The sequence below is a fragment of the Kockovaella imperatae genome, assembly GCF_002102565.1.
Source record: "Kockovaella imperatae strain NRRL Y-17943 chromosome Unknown BD324scaffold_8, whole genome shotgun sequence".
Taxonomy (NCBI): domain Eukaryota; kingdom Fungi; phylum Basidiomycota; class Tremellomycetes; order Tremellales; family Cuniculitremaceae; genus Kockovaella; species Kockovaella imperatae.
The window spans coordinates 632,729-644,623 of NW_019028948.1; the positions used below are offsets into that span (position 1 = coordinate 632,729).

Below are 11,895 nucleotides of genomic sequence, written 5' to 3' on the forward strand. Positions count from 1 at the left end.
GATTAATATTGCGGGGGAGCCTGAGGCGTCAGCATAGAGTCGGCATGGACCCACTCACAGCTCCAGGAGGCAGGCTGCTATTATCTTGAACGCCGCCTGAGGCAGACTTGGCCATTTGATTTCGTGATGATTGACGCCTGACGTGACGGGAAACTCGACGAACAGGATCATGCGGTGCAACGGGGACCGGCCCTGAATCAACCAATGATACACCTCTACCGTGTGAGTGTTGACGAGGGCGGCTGTAATTGTTGTGTTGGCTCATGGAATCGGGCTCTGCAAAGACAGGAGCTGCGTAGCTACCAGGAGAGATCAAAGCGGCTTCCGATGTCGTGGTGCTAAGGTGAGGGGACAACTGCGACAATTGCTCGCTCTCATCTCCTGGGTAATGAGGGTCACCGCCTGACTCTGTCGATGAGGGAGATGGATCGCGGCCGATCGGAAGGCGACCCGAAGGTAGAGCCAATTGCGAGATGTTCGGTTCCTGCATGGGCATCGAAGAGAAACTGGTGCTTTGACGGAAATATCCGTCGGGCCCGCTGTTGAATGTCTCGCTAGTAGAAGCCATCGAGTATCGGTGGGAAGGCACACCGGTACTAGCAAGTCAGTAGGATTAAGAGCAGACACTCACCTTCTCGGCGAAGTTGATCGATAAACGGCGTCATACTGCGAGTCTCTGGACTGGGTCCCGCTCTGCCACCGTCTTTCTCGTTCAAAGTCCACCCATCTCTTCATGACAATGTGACTGGAATCGAACGTTCCTTCTTTGACTCCGTGAGCAAGTTCCTTCTGCTCTCCGACAATCTTTCGGGTCTCCCCCCAAGTGAAGTCATCCATGTGCCAGTATGCGTAGGCAGGCAGGATCAAGTTCCAGATGGGTAAAGAGAGGAGGTACATCAACATCCATCCGACGTAGGCGACCTTTCGGGAGGTGATGACGATGAGCACACCGGGCAAACCAAGAATGAAGGCCAGCAAGATCAGCGACACGATAGGCCGTTCGAGATGAGTGATCGACTTGGGGATGATCGAGATGGTAATGATATAGAGCGTGAAGGAGATGGCTGCGGGCAGAACAAGAGTTCCGACGAGATCCATGAAAACGACAAACTGCATCGAGAAGCAGAAGGTTCCGCAAAGATCCCGCACCAGCATTAACTCGAACAAATTGTGGACAGTCGAGTTGATCCATCGACGACGTTGGGATAGCAGAATTCGGAAGGTGTCTGGGACGATGGTCTTGCAGACAGCCTGAGGGCAGAATACCATCTTTCGCTTTGGGAAGGTCTTAAGCATCAAAGTCGATAAATATCGATCTTCTCCAAGCAAGAGCAGGTTTTTCTTGTGCAGTGTGTCGACGACGTTCTCCGAGTAATGCTCGCAAATGTCGGGATTTGCAAGGATAGGAACCCAGTAGCCTCGGTCGCCTTTGGGCGCCTTGATCCTGTACATGCTGAAACATCCCGGTAGACAGGTGACACCACCAAAGAATGACTCAAAGGCTTTGGTCAAGTGATGTGAGATATAGTACTCGAAGACTGTCACGTCAGCGAAAGTTGTAGCGGCTTTTGGCTCACCTTGAATCATTGTGACCCAGGTCTCAGACTTGTTCGCAATCTTCGTTTCACCACACAAACCCATGATCTCAGTATCGTTGACCATACAAGCGTTCATTCGTGTGAGCGAATCCGGGAAGACTTTGGTGTCCGCATCTACACACAAGACCGTCTCGTATTTGTCAGGAGTGATGCCTGTACAACGCCAGATGCTGTTGAAGTATTCGTACTCGAAGGTCGTCATCCGCTCATCAAACATGACCTTTTGCAAGAAAGACATGAGCACAATTTGCGAATCCCGCTTTCCTCGGTTTCCTGGCTTGGGATCAGTTCGTTCCAGCGGGTTACCGGTCTTGGCTACAAGGACCATGGGTACTCGTTGCTGCTTGGAGGGCTCTACGGTCTCGGGATCGTATTGATAGAAGCCAGCGTAGACTTTCGCCATGTTGTGACGCTTGTGACCGTCTGCGATAGCGACATACGAGTGAGCCTGAACCTCGTCAGGTGGCTCGACAAGCTCTCGCATCATGCCCAGTACGATGTCGGGGGTGTATTGCTTGGATCCAGAACCTCGAACCATTCCGTCACAGATGACCATGATCAACTTGTGACTATTCGGATAATCCGTCGTGGCAAGGGAATCAAGAGTCGTTCGGAGACCCTCGACTGATTCGGTGTAGGCAGTGACTAAACAGATCGAATGTACCAAAGGGAATTGGAAGGGCTCAAAGTCAGGGGCAGGTTGCGGGACAATGTTGCCAAGCGGGAAAGGACAATTGGTCTGTGCCGAATAGGAGCCGTGGTCGGAGAGAGACGCGTGCGAGTCTTCTCGGAATGGCAAAGACGTTGAACTACGAGATTGTCGAAGCATGGGCGATCCGGGCGGGGTGGTATGCAGAGGATTGGGAGTGAGTCGGTTACCATACATGCTGGGCGCTTGGCGCGATTTCTGCGCATCTCCATACATCGTCGTGGGTCGCGACGATGTGACCAGCATGGGCTCAGCGCGACTGAATCTCGACGTAGTGGGGAAGAACATGGTCTTTCGGGCATTTGCAGATCGATCTTTAGCCGCGTTGGGTCGCATGTATCCGGGCGCAGCCTTGTAGATATCCGAAGTCCAGTTCTCAATCTCGTTTGCTCGCTTCATTCGTTGCTGGTAGCTTTCTCCTTCAAAATTGCCTAGACGCCAACTGAGGAACCAACCGAACAACACAGCCATTCCGAATTTGATCATGACGGCGCCGAGGATGAAAGACAGTGAGACGTAGAGGACGATGTCGGACGCGACACACCCAATGGAGACCGAATCAACGAAGCCGACTTGGATGACATCTGTGAGGCACATGGCGTACTTGGTGAGATCTGCCCGCTCCACGAAGGCAGTAATGTCATTGCCGGCAAAAGTAGCATTTCTCGTCTTGATGGTGTTAAAAAAGGCGGGATAGCTGACCTGCGAGCTGTCCAACCAATTCAGGAGGCTCATATCGAGGACCGAACTAGAAGTCAGCAGGATCGCATAATGAGACCACTCACGATCTGTAGACTGCCAGATTTCGCTGTTCATCCTTGATCATATCCCAGGTGTAGTAAATCTCCGCGGTCGGAGCAATTTTTTCCAATGCGTCACGGCCTTTCTGAGTTGTATGACAGTTGGTCCCGGAAGAATATCCAGTCAGATTGGTAGGGGATGTCCCGTTCTGATCGTGCAGATTGCAGGGGAAATACCAGGCCATATCGTCGCCCTGGTGATTAATCCCGCTTCCGCTGGCAGCGGTAATGATGCCATAGCAGTGCTTATTGACATTTTGGAAGAGGAAACTGGCGTCTTTGCCACCGGCCATCCAATCTGTCATGTACAGAGGTGAGGTCGTGCCGTTAAACGCCGGTTCGGCCACGGGATGCCTCCAAGTGGAAAGGTCATAATCGTAGCCGTTGATGATAATCGATCCATTGTTAGCTTGACCACCTTTGATGCGCAACTTCTGCTTTCCACAGACAGTCTGGGTGAAGCCAAAAGTGAGGAAACCGACGGCTGCCATAAGACTGAGGACAATGCTGACGATACCCATCTTTTCTCGCCAAGCTCGCTGGGCTTCTGGCGTCTTTCGTCCGAAGCATGACCTCAAGACAAAGCCAGGGATCCAGCATGTCAAGAGGAAGCAGTAGACCATCCAGGCATCTTTGGGTCCCGGGGCAAAGTTGCCCAAACATCCTACTCTCTCATCAGATTGAGGCGCAGCGCCGGCCCGATTTGGCTGTCCAGAATTGTTGGGTCTTGGGTTCGCCTGTGACGCTTTACGTCGAATGGTCGCCCCTCGCTTGAAGATGTTGAGACCAGACTGTTGATCCGCATCGTCCGTGTCCCTCGCTAGCAGGGACCGTCCACGACGCAGATTCGCGCCTCCAGAACGGCGATCGTATGGTTGGTTACCCGTCGCTAGGTATCAGCACATATCGTTGGATGAGAGCTCACATGACGGCATGACATTCATTTGATCTTCTGCTGCCCTTTCTCGATAATGCCAGAGACGATGACCGGGGTCAATCCGTTCACGCTCGGGCTTGACCATGCTCTTTTTGCGCCTGACATCGGCACCGTTGCCAGATGAGAACCCTTGAGGATTGGATCGACCGGCATCCACATAGTCATCATCGTAGCCGAGAGCTGGTGGAGATGAGAGGGAACCAGTGTTGGACGTTACGGGTTTGAGAGAGGTCTTTGACCATGTTTTGCTGACAGGGGGAGGTGCATCATCACGAGCACGCCGTGAAGGAGGCGTGTTATCCTGAAAGGAGACGTTCTGTGTGGGGTGAGGTCGAGCCATGATCGGTCTCTTAGTTCATGACAACTGGGTCCAATTCTGCTGACAACCGGGGCGAGACGTGCCCAAGGATCAAAGCCTCCCCTGTGAACAGTGGCTGTTTTAAACCGAAGAGTAGAGCAAAGACTAGTGATACAGTCAGGGAGGTACGTCCACTCTTCTATCCAGTCAATGGTACACGCAAAGGTCGGCGGCAGGTGTATACAGACCCCGTAGATCGACGGAGTCCAGCGAAGATACGAAGCAGTAGAACAACGAGTGAAAGAAGGATATGACTGTCGTGGAAAAAAAAGGGGTAGGGGTTGGTTTTCGATTGAAGGGCCGAGGGGTAAAGCTGCGGAGGATGGATTTTTGGGCTCTCTGGTGACACGGGTTGTCTGTGTGATAAGCCGGTCCACCCTTTTACAGAAGCTATCTGAGAGAAGAGAGTTGACAGAACGAGTGAGGACTTGTATCGAGATGTGTATAGCTGGCTGTCCCGACTGAATGAGTGAACTGGGTTTGCCCTCCTCCAAGAGGCGATGAAAAAATGATGTATGAGAATCGAGGGGAGGGTATGTGTGTTTGGGCTGCCCAGTGTTTTTCTCCTCGTTTGTGGCAGATTTATTACTACTTTGGGACACGCGTCAATACAAAAAATATCATCGCGTGGCGGTCATGGCAGCAGCAAGCAAGCAGCATCATGTCTCTCCAGTCAACGCTTGCAAGTCATCCTCCGTCATGGTACCCATCACCTCGTCAAACCCATCACTCCCATATTCTGTGGCTTCTGCTTCGTCTTCTACTCCTGCTCCTGCTACTGCTGCTGCGGCTGCTGCTGGTCCACTGCCAGTTTCTTGAGCATCGTCACCTCGACCCACAGCATCCCCCGCTACACCCTCCCGCGCTCGGCGGATAACCGCAGGATGAAACGATGCAAAGGTGAGATAAGACGTATGTCCGCGCATCTCGTGATATGGTTTCGAAAGGAGTGCGTCGGAGGCGAAGTCAGGTTCTGACCAAGTCTTGGTATGAAAATGTCCTTTTGTGTCGTCTGCTGTCGTGGGCCCTTCCTCCATTCGAGCTCGCTTGTTCTCAGGTTCATGTTCTTCTTCTCCATCTTCTCCCGTGGGAGGTCTTTTCAAAGCATTCGTGTGGCCCAAAGCCTCTGCAGAAGACTCGTGCGGAGCAGGGGGCGAGCTCGATTGAGACCAATTGGCGGCACTCATCTGCTGCCTAGCTTTCTCTCGGGCATTTTTCATCTGAAGGCGTCGTCGCTCGGCTTTACGTTTTTCATGTTGCCGGAGTCTCTCAATAGACGCTGAGACTGATGAACTGGAAGCCGTGGATGAAGGGTGACCATTCGGCAGTTCGTGATGGCGGGACAATACTTCCTGGGTGTAAATGTCTTCTTGGTCAGCCAAGTCCAACAGTGGAGTCATACCCTCAAAGCCTTCTGAACGTAGGGTGAAGACAGTCTTCAAGACCTGTTCCAAACATGGGCTGAAACAGCATATCTTGGCAAGTGTATTGGGCTGATCGTCAGCTTCATGCAGCCGATGCAACTCACATTGAGCACTTTTCTCGCGTGAGGTATGGCGTCCCATGGTGCCGGCAGGTCCAAAAAGACTGCAGATCAGACATTGCACTCGTGGTGACATGACTAACCAGCATCAACATCCTCAACATCACCGAATCCATCCTTGCACACATTTCGATGACTCAGATGTACATTGTCCAAATGATGACTGATGAACTCCTCCCTGCAAGCGTCAGGTACTCTGCAAGGAGACTTAGAACTCACTTTGCTTTCTCATAACGTTGTAAATGATATTCGTAGCTGTAGCAAGAGCCGCTGGATCCCACAGATCGAGAAAGTGCATGTGTCATACTTCCACTGCCTGTCCCGGCCTCGATGACTCGGGCACCTGGCCTGACCCCGAGCTTCATGGTGATGTACGAGATGTCCGGAGCATAGAGAATCTGTGTTCGGTGCGGAAGCGAGAGAGTCCACAATTCTGCCGTTGGTCGAAGTAAATGAATGTAGCCAGAATGCGGAGGTGGAGAGGTCATCTGAGCATCAAACGTCAGCACTTTCGTATCTGTCCTAGACTCTTACCCTTGTCCCAAACTTCTGCCCTATCATGTCATCGTGCAGGTACCTTCCATACTTGTTATGCAAAACTTGACCAGGAGTGACCACAACTGAGATGAGGTTGTCCCGAGACTGGGCTTATGAGCTTGACTTCCAAGTTGACACAGGATCAACACGTACCAGATAGACGATGACTAGGTCTCCTGACTCAATGTGAACTCGAGAATGAATCATCTCGAGCTGGTTGGGCGGTAGTATATCTTGTACTACGTAGAGATCTGATCGACGAATGGGACATTCTGAAACAAGGTCGATTGAAATTTTGGGTTGATATATTTTTTCATTTCGGGTCAAGCATCATCATCATCATCATCATTATCGTTAACATAATACCACCACCACCGCGACCCTCGTGTAGCAGCAGCGATGAACGGCGGCAGTGATCAGATCAGATCTTTCCTGCACTCACTCGTCCAACCTGCTTCACACGAGCAATATGTGCGCGATCAAAAGGCACTCACGGACCTGTTCAAAGAGCCAGGTGAGCCAAAACGTCACAACGTCTGGAAATTAACGATCCATCTCCAGGTTTTTTCTTAACGCTTCAGCTCCTGGCAGCCGACAAGTCGCTTCCCCAGCCTGAGAGGCATATGGCATCTGTCATATCTGGTCGTGAACTCGAGACGAAATGGAGGAGCAAAATGTAGAGTGGAATGTATGTAGACAACTGACGGTCTCTCAGGCTGGTTCCCGAGGCTCGAAAGCCAGAAGTCCGGCAGACCTTGTTCAGTTTCTTAGAAGAGGAGGATTTTGGGGCGGGTGCTTTTCTACATAATGCTCGCTGACTATCCAGATTGCTCGACCTCAGCTCGGCTTGCTGGTCAGCGTGGCTCGCATAGAGCTGCCGCGGCACTTTCCCAATCTCCCCCAACTCCTCCTCAACCCATTGCTCACCTGTCTATCTCAGATGTCCGTCGGTCCAAACGCCAATCTCAGTCCTGCCGGATCGACGCTTCTGATCAACTCTCTCTGGACTATCAGTGCTCTCGTCAAAGAGTGGCGCACGGTGAAACTCACGGCGGGCGCGGAAGTCATGAAGATGCTTGAAAGTGTATTGGTCGAGCCAGTTGGGCGAGTGCTGCAAATCTGGGCCGAGAGTCAGGCCAGTGGCTTGGATGACTGGGTCACTGAAGAAAGCGGCCGACTAGCTTTCAAGTGAGGCTTCGATGGACGGGTAACCGCTAATGCTGCAGAATCCTCGCTCGGTTCGCTCTGTGGCATTGGGGAAAGGCCAAGGGCCATCAGACGGAGGAAGCCATACATAGGGTGAGAATCTGGCAGGGATGCTATTGCTGATCCATCAGATACATGCTCTAGTTCATCACACTGCTCACTATACCCCTGTCATTCACGAGCATCGACTTCGTCTGATTTCGACGACTTCCGCCACGAGGTTCAAGGTTCTGCAAACTCTGTATAAGCTTATTCGCGCCATTGGCAAATGGTGGCGGTCAATGATTGGAATAGATCCAAAAGGTTTCTGCAAAATCAATGGCACTATCACAGGTGTCGGATGGTGGTGGGGTCAGGTCGGCACTGTCGTATCACATGCGGAAGGTGACATCAATGACAATGGTGAGGCCTTGCTCCAGGGGTTTGTAGCTGATACGCCAGACGCTGCGGAGGAGTCATACCCGAAGCGCTTCCTTCTCCTCGGACTGCTGCTCTTCAAAGATGTATTGCCCATCCTTTCCGTCGATCATGCCAATGGTAAGCTCCATATGATACCCTTTCGGCTAATGCTGCTCAGTCTTCACCCCGGACTTTGTTCTATCCGCCCTGCGTCTTCTCATTGATAAGATGTTACCGCTCACGACTACCGATCTGGATGCTTTAGAGGAAGAACCCGAGGAATGGTCCATCAGAGAGGTGTCAGACGAGGAGGCTTGGGCGTTCGAATTCAGGGTACGTCTCTGCGTCTGCTCTTGGGCTCATTCCTTCGTAGCCTTGCGCTGAACGTGTGCTCATTGCCCTGAATAATGCCTGTCGTCACCTGCCCGCCACGTCCAAGGTCATCGAGCCTGAAGTGCTCCGGATGCTTCAAGAAGCTGAATGTAAGTGACGTTCGCCATATGACGCTAATGTCAGCCGTCCCTCCTGCTGAGCTGCCCGTCATCTTGCGAAGAGAAGCTTTGTATTGCGCTATTGGACGCCTCAGTCGCTCGATGTCTTCGCATGGGGGACTGGACTTTCGTGCTTTTCTGACCGGAACCGGATCATGGTTGGGTCAAGATATACCTGGGTGGGTAATATTACTCTCGGCATAGCTAATTTCTTAGTCTGCGCATACTTAAACGTCGTTTGGCTTGGCTAATAGGTCAATGGGTTCAGTCGGAGGAGGAATGTGCTCAGCTGGATATCCTATGGCAGATCCTCGTCCATTTGCTCAGCGAGAGAGGCGAAAGTTCTGATCGAGCTGTAAACCTGGCTGCAGTCACCTCGATCAAAGAGAGCGTAGATGTGAGTGGCTGACAGGCAAGCGCAGCTGACGATCGCCAGTTGTGGGATGTGGATATCGCTTACTTTATTCCGCATCTGCAAACTACCACCAGCGAATTGTGAGTGCCCCATGTGCGTCCCTCTTGCTGACTTGCAGGATCAAAGTACTTGGAGAGTGCATTACGCTCGATGGCAAGCGACAAGTGAACGACGCGATCGGTGTCGTGATCGAACGGACTGGCGAAAAGGTGAGCAGGTCAAGGAAAGGGACCTTCTAATGTGAAGATTTTACCATTCTTGCCTGATCTGGCTCGTTCCATCCCAACGCTTTGTGAGTGTTCTATGTCGATGGTTGAGTTGACGCCTCAAGGGCACGGGGCGGCATCACTGGAAGGCGAATGGCTATTCAAAGCCTCATTGGTGGTGTTGACACAGAAGCTTGTGGGAGTAAGTGCCTCTAGTGTGACCATCTTTGTCTTGTCTCACACTCCTCAGGCTGCCAAAGCATCCTCGGGTCAACTCATGGAGCTGGTCATCCCATTGATAGAAGAGAGTCTGATACCACCTGCGAAGGACTTTTTCGAAGAGGACGGACTGATACTGTGAGTGCGCGCATCGCGACAATTCTGACTGTTCCAAGGTGGCAAGCAAGTCTATACAATGCTGCATCTCCATACGAGCCAACACCAGCAACCGGACTCATTCGGCTCGTGCCTGGTCTGTTGAACATGTTGAGCCATAACATGGACCTGCTCGACAAAGCATTGGGTCTCCTAGAATCGTACCTCTTACTGGATGCTCCGGGAATGATACAGGTATGTCGTCGAACTTGACCTAGTCTAATCGTCAGCAATACGGTCCTGCCATCGCCTCAGCCCTTGCCAAAGCTCTGGCGCTAAGTAAGCCCAACTCCACAGCGCTTCGCCGTCTGCTCGCTACGCTCTCACTCAGTGTTCGAGTCGCGCCGTTGTCTCAATGGGCTCCGCTACTGCTGGACTCGGACATCTTCGCCAACGTCATTGCTGCTCTGGAAGACGACAAAGCGTCAGGTCTAATTCTGGCTGCTTATCTCGAGATTCTTGCTCGTCTGGCACTTGTGGATCCCGCCGGGTATCTCGGAATGATCAAAGAGTCGGCAATGAGACAAGGTCGCGATTTCGAGAAGCTATTGGATGAGTGCTTGGATGCTATCTGGCGAAACTTTGACTATGTCGGAGATACACGCATGAGAAAAGCAGTAGGCATGGCCGCTGCTCGACTTTTGACTACTGTATGTCGATCATCTGAGCATTCGCTGATTCTTCAGGGCCATCATCTCGTCTTGGAACGCATAGATGGCGAGTTCAGTGAGTCTGAGCTTTCTCGAGCCCGGCTAACTCGCCAGTGAACATTTTCCTCGATGTCCTTGGTGAACTTTCGGAATCGCAGGACGAGATCACTGGGGCAGAGTAGGTCCTTGCATCACTTCACGGGCTCATCGGATAACAGGACCAATCTGAAGCCATGGAAAGACGAGCATCCGACTCTATGGAGTGAGGTGGAAAGTGAGTCAAAACTCCGAGTGCGTTGCTGAAATCATAGACACACCCGAGGGAGATCGTCGAAATGCGCTCGAGAACGAGGATCCTGCTTTCAAAGTCCCATTCAAAGCGTTCCTTATTGAAGCGCTACACCGCGCCAATGAAGTTGGTATGGGGCCTTATTGGGACAAGGCGGATGCAGGCACGAAACATAGCTTGGAGAAATTCCTTTCATGACCAAACACGACACATTTCTCACCGTAGAAGACTGTCTAATGTGTATATACATTATACCCTGCACTTGTATACGACTAGATCTGCCCATGCATGGACGGTTGCGACGACATTGCATAGTGCACACGTCTCACACGACGTCGCCATGCAACCAGCCTGCACGCGCACACACGTACACACATACGTACACACACATACAAAACCACCTTTCGTGCTGCGATGATCTCCTGGCGACCGAGTCATGGCCATTCATAACGCATCAGGACTCAGATTTGTTCCCTCGTGAATTGTGCTACCAACCTCCTCAGGAATGGCAATGGCAACGACACCGCCGTCTACCCCCAAGCAGGCTGTCACTGCCTCTCTCCGTGATCTGTTCACGCCCCCACCTACGGTCCATCGAGACGAGTGTGGCAAGCGCAAGTTTTGGAAGCAAAGGTTTCCACCTCTAGTCGTTCCAGCGGACGAACCAGATGCTCCTCTTTTCTCGCCATACGAGACTTCGATTCGGTTGCCTGATTCACCCTCACCTATGAGCAATTCTTTGGGAACGGAGCTCGACCGACACAATGGCAAGAGGTCACGCTCTGTCACCGCGGTGGACGACGAAAGTGATGACGAGATTCAGTATCTGCACACAGTGACTGCTGCGGTGAGCTCTGAGTCTGTCTGTGGCTGCTAGCTGATGAGATTACAGCCCAATCGACGTCGAAAACTTGTCAAGGATGAACCTGGATCATCATGCACCAAGGGACCTCTTTTCATGCCACAGGATGAGGACGATCACCATGGACCAAATTCCATGCCCCAAGCTCACGCCACAAAGAAGCTCGCTTCGCCGGTCAGGAGCCACACGGAGCCTGATGACGACTATTTCGAGATTCTCGGTACTCCAAGCACACCGTTGCGACAAGTGGACGATGGTGAAGCTCGACGAGACCCAGACCAGTCCTGCCGAGCCTGCGGCTGTACTTGTCGAGCCAGGTCTCCCGTTGAGGAGGAAGAGAGGGCGAGACCAGTCCCAAGGGGATCTGGTCGCCGGAGACTCTCCCGTCGAGTGATGGGCAATCTCCTAGGCGAGTGGGAAGAACATATTTGATCCTGACTGACTGACATTGATCAGGTTTGCTGCTGGGGAACCGACCAGCGCTTGCGAGATTATCCGCTGAACATCGTCAAATCGAAAT

The 11,895-nt window shown here is 52.1% G+C and overlaps 4 protein-coding genes across 4 annotated transcripts; 2 read left to right on the forward strand and 2 right to left on the reverse strand.

Annotated features, from left to right (window-relative positions):
• Positions 1–2: 2 nt before the first annotated feature.
• On the reverse strand, positions 3–4,384 carry BD324DRAFT_651693 (chitin synthase 3; the record flags this gene model as incomplete). The annotated part of the gene is made up of 6 exons (XM_022018375.1): positions 3–20; positions 59–596; positions 632–1,538; positions 1,578–3,055; positions 3,093–3,996; positions 4,033–4,384. 6 exons carry the CDS (start codon positions 4,382–4,384, stop codon positions 3–5), a joined length of 4,197 nt encoding a protein of 1,398 aa, XP_021870556.1.
• Positions 4,385–4,914: 530 nt separating this feature from the next.
• BD324DRAFT_591787 (tRNA methyltransferase complex GCD14 subunit-domain-containing protein) lies at positions 4,915–6,747 on the reverse strand. Its single transcript, XM_022013804.1, has 7 exons — positions 6,636–6,747; positions 6,480–6,587; positions 6,165–6,433; positions 6,029–6,123; positions 5,931–5,989; positions 5,805–5,895; positions 4,915–5,768 (listed from the first exon to the last, which is right to left on the reverse strand). The coding sequence occupies exons 1-7, from the start codon at positions 6,687–6,689 to the stop codon at positions 5,062–5,064; spliced, it is 1,383 nt and encodes a 460-aa protein (XP_021870557.1). The 5' UTR covers positions 6,690–6,747; the 3' UTR covers positions 4,915–5,061.
• A 61-nt stretch (positions 6,748–6,808) lies between these two features.
• BD324DRAFT_628896 (armadillo-type protein) lies at positions 6,809–10,818 on the forward strand. Its single transcript, XM_022016154.1, has 22 exons — positions 6,809–6,996; positions 7,044–7,158; positions 7,198–7,270; positions 7,309–7,670; positions 7,709–7,781; positions 7,820–8,090; positions 8,130–8,225; positions 8,266–8,420; positions 8,461–8,569; positions 8,604–8,757; positions 8,795–8,975; positions 9,015–9,073; positions 9,112–9,202; positions 9,240–9,285; positions 9,325–9,401; positions 9,450–9,556; positions 9,595–9,769; positions 9,805–10,224; positions 10,261–10,300; positions 10,339–10,402; positions 10,443–10,498; positions 10,536–10,818. The coding sequence occupies exons 1-22, from the start codon at positions 6,882–6,884 to the stop codon at positions 10,709–10,711; spliced, it is 3,015 nt and encodes a 1,004-aa protein (XP_021870558.1). The 5' UTR covers positions 6,809–6,881; the 3' UTR covers positions 10,712–10,818.
• Positions 10,819–11,018: 200 nt separating this feature from the next.
• On the forward strand, positions 11,019–11,877 carry BD324DRAFT_651696 (hypothetical protein; the record flags this gene model as incomplete). Its single annotated transcript, XM_022018376.1, has 3 exons — positions 11,019–11,360; positions 11,406–11,788; positions 11,832–11,877. The coding sequence occupies 3 exons, from the start codon at positions 11,019–11,021 to the stop codon at positions 11,875–11,877; spliced, it is 771 nt and encodes a 256-aa protein (XP_021870559.1).
• Positions 11,878–11,895: the final 18 nt, after the last annotated feature.